A 17,744-nucleotide genomic window follows, 5' to 3' on the forward strand; every position below is an offset into this window, starting at 1 on the left:
GAATGTTCTATTTATATTCATCGTGGTCTACCAGATAAGGCTGTCTGAAGATATCACCGTACATTAAAGTTGCTGTTTTGTTTTGTTTTTGTTTTGTTTTTTTTTTTGTTTTGTTTTTTCATTTTTTTTATTCGTAGTCCAAATTATATTTAATATATTTTTTGGTTCTTATTTTGTTTTTATAAAACTCAACCAAGTAACGAAGAAGGAAAAAAAAACGAAGAAATAATAGAAACCACGATAATCATGGGAAGAAATGAGTCACTCAAGGTTCTTGATCATAAGATGCAATGTCGAGACACAAAGTTGTCACGTCTGCGAAAAGAAATAGGAGTCGCCACGTGGGCTGATGCGTGACAATTTTAAAGTCGTTCAAATTATAATTTCAGAAGAACAGAACAACCCAACAAGTTTTTCAAACAACAGATAAAAATATCGAGATTAAACAAAGAAGAAATACAAATTTCTTCATCCTTTTCCCTGATTGCATGTCCAGATAGATAAAGTCTTTAAATGTTCGATTCTGAAATGCATAACAATATGGTGACTTCCTTGAATGCGTTGGACGCACGATGATTGAATAATATGTCAAATCCACTGTCCTAAATGCGTAAGTGCATTCTGTACTCGTGAGGAGACACTCACATTGCAACAAATGTGCGTCCGCGTTCTGTTCATATCTTTCAGAGATAGTGTTAGAGAATAGATCGAGAGAGAGAAAGGGGGGTAAATTTGTATTGTAGACACGTTAACCGAAAGTCAGGTTCAGCTGATCGGATTGCGTGTGAGTCACGTGATCAGGTTAGCTGAATCGTTAAGATTTGGTTGGGACTTAGAAGGCGACGGACGGCTTCATAGACGTCTCCTCCCCTTCACTGGGGGGGACGCTGACGTGTACCACGCAAGCCAGAGATTCACTTCCAATCCTTCTGCGAGACATCTGGAAAGTGAAATAAACTATAAAACCAATTCATCGTTTTGGAGCGATTGAATCTTTGTCTAAACAGGTACCAGTCTCCCTCCAAGACACGAGATGAATCCAGATGGACCAACAACGACGACGCAGAAGGTATGTCTAAAATACATGTACCACACACACAACGGCATATGAACATATGATTTAACAGACTGGACCACTAGACGATCACACAACGTTAACTCTGATTAGACGATCACACACGATCCGCCTTTATGATATAACTACACAACAATAGTTTCCGATTTCGAGCCGGCTTTTAGGCTCTTGGACCAAATGATTCGTTTAAGGTCTTATTGAGACAATTCGAAAAATCGATTTATTTTTTTTATATTTCTTCTTTTTCCAAAGTGTTTCTGTAGAAATAAAAAAAAGTCCCATTTTTATTTCTATTCGCCTTTCAAGACGGTCAGCCGGGGTCGATACAATTCTTTTCTGTCGGAGGTTGATTCAAGACTAATTTTTGATTTCTTCAATCTCTCGCACGTGGCATCCGCCCCCGCGCGTACGCATACGCACCCTTAACGAAAGGGTTAATTTGATTGTACAATAGGTTGTTGTCAGGCTGAGACTTTACAAATATTCTTGACCCGCGCACTGCAAGTCTAGACACTGATGATGACATCTGGTCGTTGGGTGATTCGGCGACGCTCAGGACAGGAATGTCACGGTATGCGATTGTGGCTCTTTAAAAATATAGGATACATGAAGGTATGAGTAATTTTCTAGCACGTTAGAGGGAGTAATCTCTTCGAAATATTTGCTCTAATTCACGTTGCCTGTGAATGTTAAGTCGAGGAGTTTGAACAAAGAGTTATCAGGTAGAGCGTCATTTGTCATGGCTATCGGTAGTTGAGAAGGTTTCTTATAATTCTTAAAGGAAAGTAGCTTTGTCTTAGTAGCATTAAATGTTATTATCCATTTACGCCCTCCGTCCATTACTGAGTGGGTATGGTTTTCTAAGGTTTCTGCCTTGGATATGTGTACATTCGTTTTCTCCCCCCCCCCCGCTCGTGTCTATTATAGAACGTGGCGTCATCAGCAAATATACCCATCTCGGACACAATTTTAACATGGAGGTCGTTTATTGAATATTGGTTTGTTTTTCGTTTCTTCTATTTTTTGTTTTTTTTTATTTTTAGGCGATGAGAATTCATATCAGCGCAGCCACGAAAGAGCGATTGCCCGAAGGAGTTTACGACTTGGAAGCAAGAGAAGTGATAAAAGTTAAGGTAGGTTTATCTTATTTTTCTCGTGGGAGGAGGGCGGAGTTGCGCCTGCACATACCACTGGGACAACCCGCAAACAAAATGACCTTCATACAACGCCACAAACACGCTGCACACACAAACACGTGGCAAAAATATCAAACGGTCAGTTATTTTTAATATGCGTCCTGTTTCGGCATTAAATAACTAAAATATGGTAAAATAAACCCTAACCCAATCAATCGTTTTCAAAATACATTGTACGAGTGACTTAGAATAGGTATTGTGCAGTGACCAAAAACATAACCATAATATCTCTCCTATTATATAAAAGGAACTTTTTGTATGTGTATGCGTGCGTGTGTGAGAGTTCATTCTCCGTGGACTCCTAAATGGCTGGGCCGATTTATTTTAAATTTCACAAAAATGTACTTTATGTGCCCGGCACTGTTCTAAGGTAGGTTTTTTATCGAAATGTCTTCGATAAGTATTGATAATCGATAATCGAAACAATCCGATTAAAGAAGGAACATGTGATTTTGACCACAGTTAACATCCTTATACAGCCTAACATAACAAGTGCTTTTCAGAAGTTTTATTGCCGCACAAACAGAAAGATCCGGCATAAAAACTCAACAGTATGTCGGTTGATACAACAGAGGCGCGGTCGAAATGAATGTTTCTGTTTATAGCACAATTGAACCATGATACTTGACTTTTGCATTTTAAACTTTACTGCAAGCCATTATATATGAAAATAATTTTATAAAATCACCAGTAGACTCTCTACAGTGCAATGTAAAATACAATGTATTGCGGACTAAGTCACTGCAAGAGAGGATATGTGAAGCCTGTTCCGGATGCGATGAGTTCCTACTTAAAGCAGGCAATCAATCGATTTGATTGAAAAATGGTCGATTTCACCAATTTCGATGGCAATACAACTATGAGAGTGTGAAACATTTGTTGAATCTCAATTCCGGGCAACGTCGGGTCACACTGCTAGTCATTAATAACATCACAATCGTTACTGAAAGGCGAAACAAGACTCATCTATTTTAAGACGTAAGATATTAATGCCCAGTAAAAACCCATAAAAATAAATGGATCGACAGTAGTCGAGAGCAATCCGAAGGCTTACTTTTCATTTGCTATTACACCAAGATGCTGGGTGATAGTGGCTAAGTAGTTAACGACATAGACTTAAAAACTTGAGTGTTCAAAGTTGGAATCCAGCTCGTTCCACAGAAATATTTTCAGCACGCACACATCTGACCTTGTGTCTCACCTTCTAGAGGAAGCAAATAAAAGAAGATATTACATGCTCAGTCTTTAATAAGGGATCATCAAATATGAATTTTTGGTATGACTCAGTCGAGAATGGAACTCCGATATCCCGGCCTTTTAGCAGACTCATTTAACAATCATACCAAATGGGCAGGTGCTTTGGCCACACAGACATCTTAGTTAGGGTTACCTGACGCCGAAACACATTAACTATTTACGTCATATCTGTAACAGAGCGCGTATGAGCGCGTGGGAAAATATCAGCAGTAGGATAGCTGGCTTGCGAAGATATTACCAGCAGTAGCATAAAAAAAGCACATATGCAAATTAGGAAGTGTGCGTGAGTTTCCGTCAGAAGACAAAAGAAAAAAATATTCTACGTGGTCGGATGAAAGAAGCAAAGTCCACGCTAGAGTCGAAGGCGAGAAATGGCTGCTTAATACCAGTGTGAGGTCAGAGCAGAAAGAAAAAACGCATCCAGGTGAGATGATCGTATGGCCATGCAGTGACAGCGAAAGACTTTTAAGCTGGTGTTGAGACGGCAGGGTTTTGTTAATCTCATGGCAGACGAAATGAACAGTTAGAAAAAACAAGAAGCAGGTATTGTTTGGAAAGTAATGGTAATAAATGACTTGTTAAAACAGAAAGAAAAGCAGAGTCGGAATTATTTATTTTTGTTTGGTCCTTTTCGACGGTACCGGACGGCATGGATTTTCGAGAGATGTTTGAACGGTAACAAACACAGGTCAAGCATAACAGCCACTTATTGGATTACTTACTGCAAAAGTACATGGATATCTCCTCCACCCCCACCCCCACCCGCAAAAAAACGAAAAACTGTTATCCATGAAACTGTTAATAAAATTCATAGGCATTTCTGCATGATCATATTTGGTACAAATAAACTTTACTTTATATCTGGCCTATGTACCAAGTTTTAAATCATAAATATCCAACAGTCTTTGTTTTATTGACATTCAAGGAAAAACTCTGCATTGTTCAATACTGAGTGCACCTGGGTAGAACGTGTAAAGTTGTTAATAACTGACACACTCTTCTTTTTTTTTATTGCAATGATCCTCTTCAAGTGTGAAGATTATTTTAGATAGACCTACAGATTTATATCTGTAGGATCACAATCCGACGGTTGTGAATCCCATTCAGGATAACACTTTCTACTGATGAGACGAAAACCAAAGTGCCCACCCATATCATTGAACGGCGATAAAAACAAAGACTATTGAGCATTGATGGCTAAAACTTGGTGGACAAGTCAAGCATAGAATGAAGTTTATTTGTACTAAAATCATACTTACGTTAGTCAACTGGGATGACTGGACATCCCAGAAGGATAAAGCAACGTCTCCCTCCAAGGAAAACTCAGATACAACTGCGCCATGCCATGTGTACTATACGCTCACTGAGTCAGGGTAAGAAGAAAAGAAATAAGTTGCCAACTAGGAATTATGAACACCTAAGCAAAATTGGTGTGACAAAACACCTCATGGGACTAACGAAGGCAACATGCAATTGCAAATTACTTAGGACTTCGAGCCAGCCATGGCTGACGGAACGAGAGTATGTTACTCCTGTGGATTGAATAAAAAGAATCCTTTCAAAATTCTGTGCAGATTTTCAAGTTCGACAAGATAGACTTGAAGATGAGAGGTTACATCAAATGAAACGTTGTGAAAATAGCACTCACGATGATAGCATTAAACCGAATAATCCAAATGAGATGAAGACATGTTTGTCATTAAAAAAATATACTTTTATTCTTGATGTGTCATTTTACAAGTCAGGGTGCTGCAGTTTCATTACACTCGGCTTCCACGAAGTCCGCAGCTTTTTCACACGCATCTTTTTGCATTGTAGTCAGCCTGAAATTTAAAATAACCTCCGTTTCGCACATGCAGACATGCGAAGTTGTTTAACCTTTGAAAGTTCAACAGTTGTCGCCGAAGAAGCTATCAACTGCATCAAGTGCAGGTGGTTCGAAATTTAACTTCCTGCACACGTCCACCTTAAGGGATGTCAAAACAGAGATCAAGGAGATATATACATTGGACGATTCTTCACTATTCTAAGATGTATATAGAGAGAAACGGCTGGCACTTTGCATATGTTATGAGGTTGTTTGTGAATGTTAAGACGCACATTATGAAGAAATAAATTGGATGAAAACGATTCTATTTAGATTAACAATAATAAATGATTTATTTAATAATTTTAACATTTTACAACGAATCGAATTACTGTGAAAATGAGGAGGGTTACTAAGCTAATGTTGGTAAGCATATCTATTTGAATCTTCGCATTTTGTTGTCGTCCGATCAAATCAGGGGCAGATAAGTCGTACTGGAAATTTCTTTGGAGAGATAACTTTATACTAGAAACGTTATTTCCTTTTAAGCATTGAAACATCATTTGGTTAAATTCAAGCAAAGTAACTAAAATCAAACATTACAAAAAAGTATACCTAAAATATTGTTTTTAATTTCAATAAATATTAATAGTAAATATGAAAAATTGGGGGAATATTCTGTATTAGATACGTTTTTTATGATGTTTGATTTTAGTCTGAAAAGCACGCAGCAAGCGTCGGAAGATGTTGCTTGAATTTAACACATCATTTTATAGTTGCAATTTTGTTACATTGTAGTGCATGTTATCGCGAATTTTGTAACGTTTTAATACTATGACGTGACCGTCTTGAGGAGCGATACTGCTCTCCATTGGGGAGATTAAAATCCCCTAAAACCCTGAGTAAAACCGGGTAAATATGCTAAGATTGTCCGTTAAACGTTAATTGAATCCCGGACAGTGGCAGGTGATCTATAAAAAGGGACGAATTTATTGGGTTTGATAAAAAAAACTGACAGATATTTGTATTGTTTGGAACAATGACAGAAAGAGATATTCTTATTGTTTAAAACAATGACAGGAAATGTTAGAATAAGGAGCGATGACATTCGTCTGGCCTGAGGAACCCCGGCTCAGACGTTTTGGGTTTCTGAGTGGAGAAATTGATAGGGTTTGATCTTTTAAGGTCGTGTGAAAGGATTTCATGTTGATCCCACATTTACAAACTGCGGACGAATTGCTGATATGCACACACACAAAATGTATCTGGGGATTTTGTAGAAAACGTCTCGGGCCCTGATTGGTTTATCAGATCGCCAGACCCACCCCGTCACCTTAGTATAAGAGCGAGTGCTCGGGTCGAAACAGACAGATTGAAGCCAAATCTTGAGAAAAACACACGCTCCCGAAAGACACCACACTCCCTCCGTCCATCCTGACCGCCATCGTGAGAACGGAGAATAAGATTTTGGGAAAATCTTGATATTTTCTGGTGTAATCGAACTGAACGTTATACATATGTAAAAAAAAAAAAATTGAACTTTCATGAGATTAACTTTTTCGTAGTTAGAAAACCTGAGTATGTTTTGTTTTTCCGGTGAAGCAGAAATCAACACGAAGCTGAGACGCTGAGGACATATGAGAAGGACTCCCGGTAGACTAGATGATCACAACGAAAGTCAGAAGTCAATTGCTGACCTGAGCGGGAGACCCTTTCACAATACATCTTAACGGTGTTGTCTGTTGTGTATAGAATTCTAGCGATCAAAGAAAGAAATTTGATGCGCGTTTGTTTTGTTTGTTTGTTTTGTTTGTTTGTTTGTTTTGTTTGGGGGGGTTTCATCTAAAAGGGAAGGTATTTATTATCGGTCGTTTCCACACCAAGCCGCCCGACACGTGTTTTCCAAGCCTGCGACAATATTAGTTGCTTAGTCTGCAGGTATAATCAACTGTTAAGTCTGTAATTTGTCCCACCCCGAAGAATAAATGAGTCAAGCATCTTGTTTAAATGTTTCTGTCATCCGCCACGTGGTTAAAAGTTTTTAAAAAAAGAAACTCTGCAGTGTCGACGCGTGCCTTTTTCTCATCCTGCGTTGACGCATGCTTTTTTCCTCTCGATTTTTCTTTCCTTTGTCTTCTTTCGACCATGTTGTAACGTAATGCTTACGCCACGACATGGTCATCTGCATACCTGTTAGTGGCTTTGTTACAATCTTTTTACCACGTAACAGCGAAATGGAATATGTGGCTTTAAACTTAAAGATCGAAAACGTATCATCTTTGGTGTCGAAGTACATACAACAAATGCGGAGATACTCGTAGAATTAGTTTTTTTTATGATTGAATTATATTTTTGATGATTTGTTTTTCTTTAATTTTAGGGAGAATACCAGCAGTCATTTTACCTATTAGGTTTCATCAACGCGGAATGAGATTGCTCCGTTGAAAGATGCTACAGACGGTTTTTGCCATTGCTAAAGGACCAAGCATAGGTTCGGCACCCCCAACTAATGTTGGCAGCTGAAAGGGACAGTTTTAGCATCATACCGTCAGTCAACAATCGCGCAACGTCAATCAACTTTCTCCTAAAATAATATTTGTACAACGCTTTATACAACGAAAATTTCTCCCCCTCACATGTCAGTCTTAATATATATATATATATATATATATATATATATATATATATATATATATATAATCAATATTATTATGGTTTAAAAAATAACTTATTTTTCTCAATAATATGTATTAAAATTAGATTACAACAAAAAATAGAATTCTCATATATATATATATATATATATATATATATATATATATATATAACGAATAAAGAAAAGTTATAAGCTTTTATACTTTTCGTATTCTTTTTTATTCATATATATATATATATATATATATATATATATATATATATATATATATATATATATATATATATATAATAATCATAATAACTTATATAATTTGATTAAATATACTGTTTTATGTTTAAATCCCCGAAACAGTCTTTCATGGTAAACAATGGATGATCCCTTTAAGAACATTGGTACTATTGTTTGTTCATGTAAGTAAAACGGTACAGCGATACAGGAAATTAGTTGACTTACTGGCAAAATGATTTTCCTACGAAGGACATTTTTTATGTTTTTAAAGAAACTTCCAAGACTATATATATATATGCGATATACATATATATATTTTAGTGAAATTTGACTGTTTACTGCTTTTTAAAAGCTATCTACGTAATATTCTAATTGTTCCTTCCTTAGTAATACGTTGCACTTTGAAAAAGGCCTAATACAATTATTGCAGGTTAAAGTGTTTCAAAAAAATTACAAATCTCGCTTTCAAAAGACCAATGTGTTAATGTGTGCAACCTCTATCTCACAGAAGAGATGTTGCGAGTTTGTCTCTGCTTTATCGTTATTTTCATGGAAAGTGTTCGACTGAGCTTCAATCTATGGTCCCCCTCTCGCCAAACTTTCACAAGAAACACTCGTCTAGCTGTAAACACTATCAATAATTCCCCCCACTCTTTATCTGTGCCTAAACCTAAACGTAGATTCCATGAACAAAGCTTCTTTTTAGAACTGCACGCCTATGAAATTGTCTTCCGTTTTCCTGCTTTCCGGCTGAGTACAATATGGTTGTCTTCAAGTCTAACGTAAATAAGTTCTTGATGAGCCGTTCCATATAAGTTATCAAATTTACCGAATTTTCATTACTAATGATTACTATATTGTCCAATTTCTACTGTACACTCTTTAACCCTTATCCTTGAGTGGCCTCTTGGCCTTGATAATGTGGTGAGTCCTATGTAAAAAAAAAAACACTGGACAGGAATATGACAGTGACCTCCCTTTGTTGCCTTCTTTTCTATTATCATTATAATAAATGATCATTATTTTTTACAATATCTCCCCACGGGACAGAGTTGGACACCAGGGTGTGGAGAGAGAGGGAGGGGGAGGGAAAAGGGGAACCAGCTCCCGAGAGGTGGGAAATGGGAGCTGGATAGTAACTGTTGGTCTGTAGTGTGATCCCTACATTGACCAAGGTCTGATATGTGGGGTTACCCCAACATCTGGTCTTTGTTTTCAGTATTTGTCAGAACAGATGGTATTTATTTGCTCCCCCACCGAGCAAATTAGGCACAAGGCCAATTTTTAATGTGAGGAGTGAAGGGAGGGGAAAGGGAGAAAGGGGGCCAGCTCCCGAGAGGTGGGAAAGGGGAGCTGGTTAAAGGTCAGGCATGTGGGGTTGCCCCCACATCTGGACTCTGCTAGTAATAGCTAGTCATAGCTTGCAGTATCTGCCGGAACAGATGGTATTTATTTGCTCCCCCACCGAGAAAATTAGGCACAACGCCAATTTTTAATGTGAGGAGTGAAGGGAGGGGGAAAGGAAAAAGGGGACCAGCTCCCGAGAGGTGGGAAATGGGAGCCGGTTAAAGGTCAGGCATGTGGGGTTGCCCCCACATCTGGTCTTTGCCAGTCCTAGCTAGTCATAGCTTGCAGTATCTGCCGGAACAGATGGTATTTATTTGCTCCCCCACCGAGCAAATTAGGCACAAGGCCGATTTTTAATGTGAGGAGTGAGGGGAGGGGGAAGGGAAAAAGGGAACGAGCTCCCGAGAGGTGGGAAATGGGAGCTGGTTAAAGGTCAGGCATGCGGGGTTGCCCCACATCTGGTCTTTGCTAGTCATAGCTAGTCCTAGCTAGTCATAGCTTGCAGTATCTGCCGGAACAGATGGTATTTATTTGCACCCCCACCGAGCAAATAAGGCACAAGGCCGATTTTTAATGTGAGGACTGAAGGGGAAATGGGGAACAACTCCCCGGGGAGTAGGGGAGCTGGATAGTGAAAATTGGTATGAAGGGTTACCCCTACATTGACCAAGGTGTTATATGTGGGGTCGCCCCCACATATGGTCTTTGCTTGCAGTATCTGCCGGAACAGATGGTATTTATTTGCTCCCCCCACCGAGCAAATTAGGCACAAGGCCAATTTTTAATGTGAGGAGTGAAGGGAGGGGGAAGGGAAAAAGGGGGCCAGCTCCCTAGAGGTGGGAAATGGGAGCTGGTTAAAGGTCAGGCATGTGGGGTTGCCCCCACATCTGGTCTTTGCTAGTCATAGCTAGTCATAGCTTGCAGTATCTGCCGGAACAGATGGTATTTATTTGCTCCCCCACCGAGCAAATTAGGCACAAGGCCGATTTTTAATGTGAGGAGTGAAGGGAGGGGGAAGGGGAAAAGGGGGCCAGCTCCCGAGAGGTGGGAAATGGGAGCTGGTTAAAGGTCAGACATGTGGGGTTTCCCCCACATCTGGTCTTTGCCAGTCATAGCTAGTCATAGCCAGTCATAGCCTGCAGCATCTGCCGGAACAGATGGTATCTATTTGCTCCCTCACCGAGCAAATTAGGCACAAGGCCGATTTTTAATGTGAGGAGTGAGGGGAGGGGGAAGGGAAAAAGGGGACCAGCTCCTGAGAGGTGGGAAATGGGAGCTGGTTAAAGGTCAGGCATGTGGGGTTGCCCCCACATCTGGTCTTTGCTAGTCATAGCTAGTCCTAGCTAGTCATAGCTTGCAGTATCTGCCGGAACAGATGGTATTTATTTGCTCCCCCACCGAGCATATTAGGCACAAGGCCGATTTTTAATGTGAGGAGTGAAGGGAGGGGGAAGGGAAAAAGGGGACCAGCTCCCGAGAGGTGGGAAATGGGAGCTGGTTAATGGTCATGCATGTGGGGTTGCCCCCACATCTAGTCTTTTCTAGTCATAGCTAGTCATAGCTTGCAGCATCTGCCGGAACAGATAGTATTTATTTGCTCCCCCACCGAGCAAATTAGGCACAAGGCCGATTTTTAATGTGAGGAGTGAAGGGAGGGGGAAGGTAAAAAGGGGACCAGCTCCCGAGAGGTGGGAAATGGGAGCTGGTTAATGGTCAGGCATGTGGGGTTGCCCCCACATCTGGTCTTTGCTAGTCATAGCTAGTCATAGCTTGCAGTATCTGCCGGAGCAGATGGTATTTATTTGCTCCCCCACCGAGCAAACTAGGCACAAGGCCAATTTTTAATGTGAGGAGTGAAGGGAGGGGGGAGGGAAAGGGGGGACCAGCTCCCGAGAGGTGGGAAATGCGAGCTGGTTAAAGGTCAGGCATGTGGGGTTGCCCCCACATCTGGTCTTTGCTAGTCATAGCTAGTCCTAGCTAGTCATAGCTTGCAGTATCTGCCGGAACAGATGGTATCTATTTGCTCCCCCACCGAGCAAATTAGGCACAAGGCCGATTTTTAATGTGAGGAGTGAAGGGAGGGGGAAGGGAAAATGGGACCAGCTCCCGAGAGGTGGGGAAATGGAAGCTGGTTAATGGTCAGGCATGTGGGGTTGCCCCCACATCTGGTCTTTGCTAGTCATAGCTAGTCCTAGCTAGTCATAGCTTGCAGCATCTGCCGGAACAGATGGTATTTATTTGCTCCCCCACTGAGCAAATTAGGCACAAGGCCGTTTTTAATGTGAGGTAAAAACCAGCTCTCCTAAAAGTAGGCAAAAAGGGGGCACTCTGGTTACCAAAAATAATAATTGTCCCAGTATAGAGGGTTTCCCCTCCGTTGACTGGTACAAATTATCTTAAGTGTAGCATCTGCCGGAACAGATGGTATTTATTTGCTCCCCCACCGAGCAAATTAGGCACAAGGCCGATTTTTAATGTGAGGAGTGAAGGAAGGGGGAAGGGAAAATGGGACCAGCTCCCGAGAGGTGGGGAAATGGAAGCTGGTTAATGGTCAGGCATGTGGGGTTGCCCCCACATCTGGTCTTTGCTAGTCATAGCTAGTCATAGCTTGCAGTATCTGCCGGAACAGATGGTATTTATTTGCTCCCCCACTGAGCAAATTAGGCACAAGGCCGTTTTTAATGTGAGGTAAAAACCAGCTCCCCTAAAAGTAGGCAAAAAGGGGGCACTCTGGTTACCAAAAATAATAATTGCCCCAGTATAGAGGGTTTCCCCTCCATTGACTGGTACAAATTATCTTAAGTGCAGCATCTGCCGGAACAGATGGTATTTATTTGCTCCCCCACTGAGCAAATTAGGCACAAGGCCGTTTTTAATGTGAGGTAAAAACCAGCTCTCCTAAAAGTAGGCAAAAAGGGGGCACTCTGGTTACCAAAAATAATAATTGTCCCAGTATAGAGGGTTTCCCCTCCATTGACTGGTACAAATTATCTCAAGTGCAGCATCTGCCGGAACAGATGGTATTTATTTGCTCCCCCACTGAGCAAATTAGGCACAAGGCCGTTTTTAATGTGAGGTTAAAACCAGCTCCCCTAAAAGTAGGCAAAAAGGGGGCACTCTGGTTACCAAAAATAATAATTGTCCCAGTATAGAGGGTTTCCCCTCCATTGACTGGTACAAATCATCTTAAGTGTAGTATCTGCCGGAACAGATGGTATTTATTTGCTCCCCCACTGAGCAAATTAGGCACAAGGCCGTTTTTAATGTGAGGTAAAAACCAGCTCCCCTAAAAGTAGGCAAAAAGGGGGCACTCTGGTTACCAAAAATAATAATTGTCCCAGTATAGAGGGTTTCCCCTCCATTGACTGGTACAAATTATCTTAAGTGCAGCATCCGCCGGAACAGATGGTATTTATTTGCTCCCCCACTGAGCAAATTAGGCACAAGGCCGTTTTTAGTGTTAGGTAAAAACCAGCTCCCCTAAAAGTAGGCAAAAAGGGGGCACTCTGGTTACCAAAAATAATAATTGTCCCAGTATAGAGGGTTTCCCCTCCATTGACTGGTACAAATCATCTTAAGTGCAGCATCTGCCGGAACAGATGGTATTTATTTGCTCCCCCACTGAGCAAATTAGGCACAAGGCCGTTTTTAATGTGAGGTAAAAACCAGCTCTCCTAAAAGTAGGCAAAAAGGGGGCACTCTGGTTACCAAAAATAATAATTGTCCCAGTATAGAGGGTTTCCCCTCCATTGACTGGTACAAATTATCTTAAGTGCAGTATCTGCCGGAACAGATGGTATTTATTTGCTCCCCCACTGAGCAAATTAGGCACAAGGCCGTTTTTAATGTGAGGTTAAAACCAGCTCCCCTAAAAGTAGGCAAAAAGGGGGCACTCTGGTTACCAAAAATAATAATTGTCCCAGTATAGAGGGTTTCCCCTCCATTGACTGGTACAAATTATCTTAAGTGCAGCATCTGCCGGAACAGATGGTATTTATTTGCTCCCCCACTGAGCAAATTAGGCACAAGGCCGTTTTTAATGTGAGGTTAAAACCAGCTCCCCTAAACGTAGGCAAAAAAGGGGTACTCTGGTTACCAAAAATAATAATTGTCCCAGTATAGAGGGTTTCCCCTCCATTGACTGGTACAAATCATCTTAAGTGTAGTATCTGCCGGAACAGATGGTATTTATTTGCTCCCCCACTGAGCAAATTAGGCACAAGGCCGTTTTTAATGTGAGGTTAAAACCAGCTCCCCTAAAAGTAGGCAAAAAGGGGGCACTCTGGTTACCAAAAATAATAATTGTCCCAGTATAGAGGGTTTCCCCTCCATTGACTGGTACAAATTATCTTAAGTGCAGCATCCGCCGGAACAGATGGTATTTATTTGCTCCCCCACTGAGCAAATTAGGCACAAGGCCGTTTTTAATGTGAGGTTAAAACCAGCTCTCCTAAAAGTAGGCAAAAAGGGGGCACTCTGGTTACCAAAAATAATAATTGTCCCAGTATAGAGGGTTTCCCCTCCATTGACTGGTACAAATTATCTTAAGTGCAGTATCTGCCGGAACAGATGGTATTTATTTGCTCCCCCACTGAGCAAATTAGGCACAAGGCCGTTTTTAATGTGAGGTTAAAACCAGCTCCCCTAAAAGTAGGCAAAAAGGGGGCACTCTGGTTACCAAAAATAATAATTGTCCCAGTATAGAGGGTTTCCCCTCCATTGACTGGTACAAATTATCTTAAGTGCAGCATCTGCCGGAACAGATGGTATTTATTTGCTCCCCCACTGAGCAAATTAGGCACAAGGCCGTTTTTAATGTGAGGTTAAAACCAGCTCCCCTAAACGTAGGCAAAAAGGGGGCACTCTGGTTACCAAAAATAATAATTGTCCCAGTATAGAGGGTTTCCCCTCCATTGACTGGTACAAATCATCTTAAGTGTAGTATCTGCCGGAACAGATGGTATTTATTTGCTCCCCCACTGAGCAAATTAGGCACAAGGCCGTTTTTAATGTGAGGTTAAAACCAGCTCCCCTAAAAGTAGGCAAAAAGGGGGCACTCTGGTTACCAAAAATAATAATTGTCCCAGTATAGAGGGTTTCCCCTCCATTGACTGGTACAAATTATCTTAAGTGCAGCATCCGCCGGAATAGATGGTATTTATTTGCTCCCCCACTGAGCAAATTAGGCACAAGGCCGTTTTTAATGTGAGGTAAAAACCAGCTCCCCTAAAAGTAGGCAAAAAGGGGGCACTCTGGTTACCAAAAATAATAATTGTCCCAGTATAGAGGGTTTCCCCTCCATTGACTGGTACAAATCATCTTAAGTGTAGTATCTGCCGGAACAGATGGTATTTATTTGCTCCCCCACTGAGCAAATTAGGCACAAGGCCGTTTTTAATGTGAGGTAAAAACCAGCTCCCCTAAAAGTAGGCAAAAAGGGGGCACTCTGGTTACCAAAAATAATAATTGTCCCAGTATAGAGGGTTTCCCCTCCATTGACTGGTACAAATTATCTTAAGTGCAGCATCCGCCAGAACAGATGGTATTTATTTGCTCCCCCACCGAGCAAATTAGGCACAAGGCCAATTTTTAATGTGAGGAGTGAAGGGAGGGGGAAGGGAAAAAGGGGACCAGCTCCCGAGAGGAGGGAAATGGGAGCTGGTTAAAGGTCAGGTATGTGGGGTTGCCCCCACATCTGGTCTTTGCTTGCAGTATCTGCCGGAACAGATGGTATTTATTTGCTCCCCCACTGAGCAAATTAGGCACAAGGCCGTTTTTAATGTGAGGTAAAAACCAGCTCCCCTAAAAGGGGTCACTCTTGTTACCAAAAATAATAATTGTCCCAGTATAGAGGGTTTCCCCTCCATTGACTGGTACAAATTATCTTAAGTGCAGTATCTGCCGGAACAGATGGTATTTATTTGCTCCCCCACTGAGCAAATTAGGCACAAGGCCGTTTTTAATGTGAGGTAAAAACCAGCTCCCCTAAAAGTAGGCAAAAAGGGGGCACTCTGGTTACCAAAAATAATAATTGTCCCAGTATAGAGGGTTTCCCCTCCATTGACTGGTACAAATTATCTTAAGTGCAGCATCTGCCGGAACAGATGGTATTTATTTGCTCCCCCACCGAGAAAATTAGGCACAAGGCCGATTTTTAATGTGAGGAGTGAAGGGAGGGGGAAGGGAAAAAGGGGACCAGCTCCCGAGAGGTGGGAAATGGGAGCTGGTTAATGGTCAGGCATGTGGGGTTGCCCCCATATCTGGTCTTTGCTAGTCATAGCTAGTCATAGCTTGCAGTATCTGCCGGAACAGATGGTATTTATTTGCTCCCCCACCGAGCAAATTAGGCACAAGGCCAATTTTTAATGTGAGGAGTGAAGGGAGGGGGAAGGGAAAAGGGGACCAGCTCCCGAGAGGTGGGAAATGGGAGCTGGTTAAAGGTCAGGCATGTGGGGCTGCCCCCACATCTGGTCTTTGCTAGTCATAGCTTGCAGTATCTGCCGGAACAGATACTACACTTTGATCTTGGCCAAAAGGCCAAAAGAAAAGAACTAGTAATTTGAAAATATTCAGTCTTTGATTCTATCATATAAAGAGCTTACAACAAACCGTCAGCAAAATAATTTTAGCTTTGACGGGACGTCATAAATTTATGACTTACGTCATGTATCAAAACATGAATTCATACGTAAGCGATAATAGCCGAAGTCAATTAATTTTGCTTTAACTACGTTATCGTATGAAATTCTTTCACAATTATGTGATCTTCGCTGCCTAATCAAACATGTTCGACCGGAGAAAGCATATATTTGCTTGTGCATTAAAACTAAAAAGCGAAGTAAAAATATATATTCACACTAATCGGTTGATTGATAAAAAATAAAACAAACAAAAATAAATGCACGCATTATTTTTTTATGCATATCACGCAGATATTTCCATTTCTGGTTCATGTACAAAGAAAACGTTTTTTCCGAGAAAAGCGAACTTCGGCTTTTGAGAATGAGGTGTACCCTCGAAACATTAAATATTCGTCGCCGTATTATTATTCACAGAAAACGGAAAAACGGGTAAATAATAAATTGAAAATTATTGAATTTTACGATACTGTCTACATGTCAAAAAATATGTGCTTTGTCTATTCTTGAGAAGAGATTGCGTTTGAGTGACGTCACACATGGTGTCAAGAAAAATCTGTTCTTTTCAGCTGCAAAAATGATTTGGGTGCCGAATCTCTTCTTCTGGTTCTTGGTAAGATGCTAATCCTAGACACTAACTAACATTCTCTTCTCTAAGAGTGTCCTAAAAACACAGCGTGTGTGCTTTAATCCGTTTACATTTTTGGTGTGCGTTTTCTTTAATAACCCTTCAGGAGAACTGGAAAATTCTGAGCGATATTAACAGTTGTCCCTAAGGTTGCCATGGCTTGCAGGCACTCCCAGCAAAGAGTAAAATAATAAATTATTTGTGTTTGTGTAATAATAGATGGTCACACTGATAAGCCGTGAAATTGTATAGAGTAAAATGAGATTTTCCCCTATTTCAATGACCGGAATAGGTCAATCAAAAAAGTGAAGATTATTTCCCTGCAGGTTATAGCATGGTCGTCTTAAATTCCAATGTCAAAAAATATCTTAACTCTGGATGGTGTCTCCTTGTTCTTTTTTTCCTATCCGTTCTGGTGTTCCACATGGCTCTATTCTAAGCCTCAAATTGTTTTCTTTTTATATATATCTATAAATAACCTTCCATTGAATATTATTCAGAAAATTAATATCTATGCTGATGACATCACTCTCAAATCTGGTGTTTATTCTTACTTCTGATCAGGTGAAATGTGCAACTGCCCTAGAAGTTGATCTGAGTTCAGTTGTTGATTAGAGTACAAAATGGTTTGTTTCGGTTAATACTGTTAAGACTCAGATCGTGTCTTTCAGTCGTAGACGTGTCCCTTTTCCTTCCCGAGATTCTTATGGATAGCTTTATCTTGATGAGACATCTATTCTAAAACTTTTTCATCAAATTTTTTCTTGGGACCCATATGTAGCATAGCGCGGATGCACGTATGTAAATGCATGAGAAGTGACGTCACCGGTGGGGGAAGGACTATAACAAAAGAGAAAGACAAAAATCTTTACAGAGACGAGATAACGTTCGAAATCTCGGGAGAGACGT

The 17,744-nt window shown here is 40.8% G+C and overlaps 1 protein-coding gene across 12 annotated transcripts in view; it reads left to right on the forward strand.

Annotated features, from left to right (window-relative positions):
- Positions 1-17,744, forward strand: part of LOC145256500 (soluble guanylate cyclase 88E-like) — a 957,444-nt gene that overhangs the window by 929,180 nt on the left and 10,520 nt on the right. For all 12 annotated transcript variants that reach the window (XM_080115458.1, XM_080115459.1, XM_080115465.1 and 9 more), the window contains one exon: positions 2,119-2,208. In XM_080115458.1, the coding sequence (XP_079971584.1) occupies positions 2,119-2,208 (90 nt within the window). The remainder of the gene's footprint in view (positions 1-2,118; positions 2,209-17,744) is intronic.

This window comes from Euprymna scolopes, chromosome 32 (assembly GCF_053919585.1).
Source record: "Euprymna scolopes isolate OS-2025 chromosome 32, ASM5391958v1, whole genome shotgun sequence".
NCBI classification, from domain to species: domain Eukaryota; kingdom Metazoa; phylum Mollusca; class Cephalopoda; order Sepiida; family Sepiolidae; genus Euprymna; species Euprymna scolopes.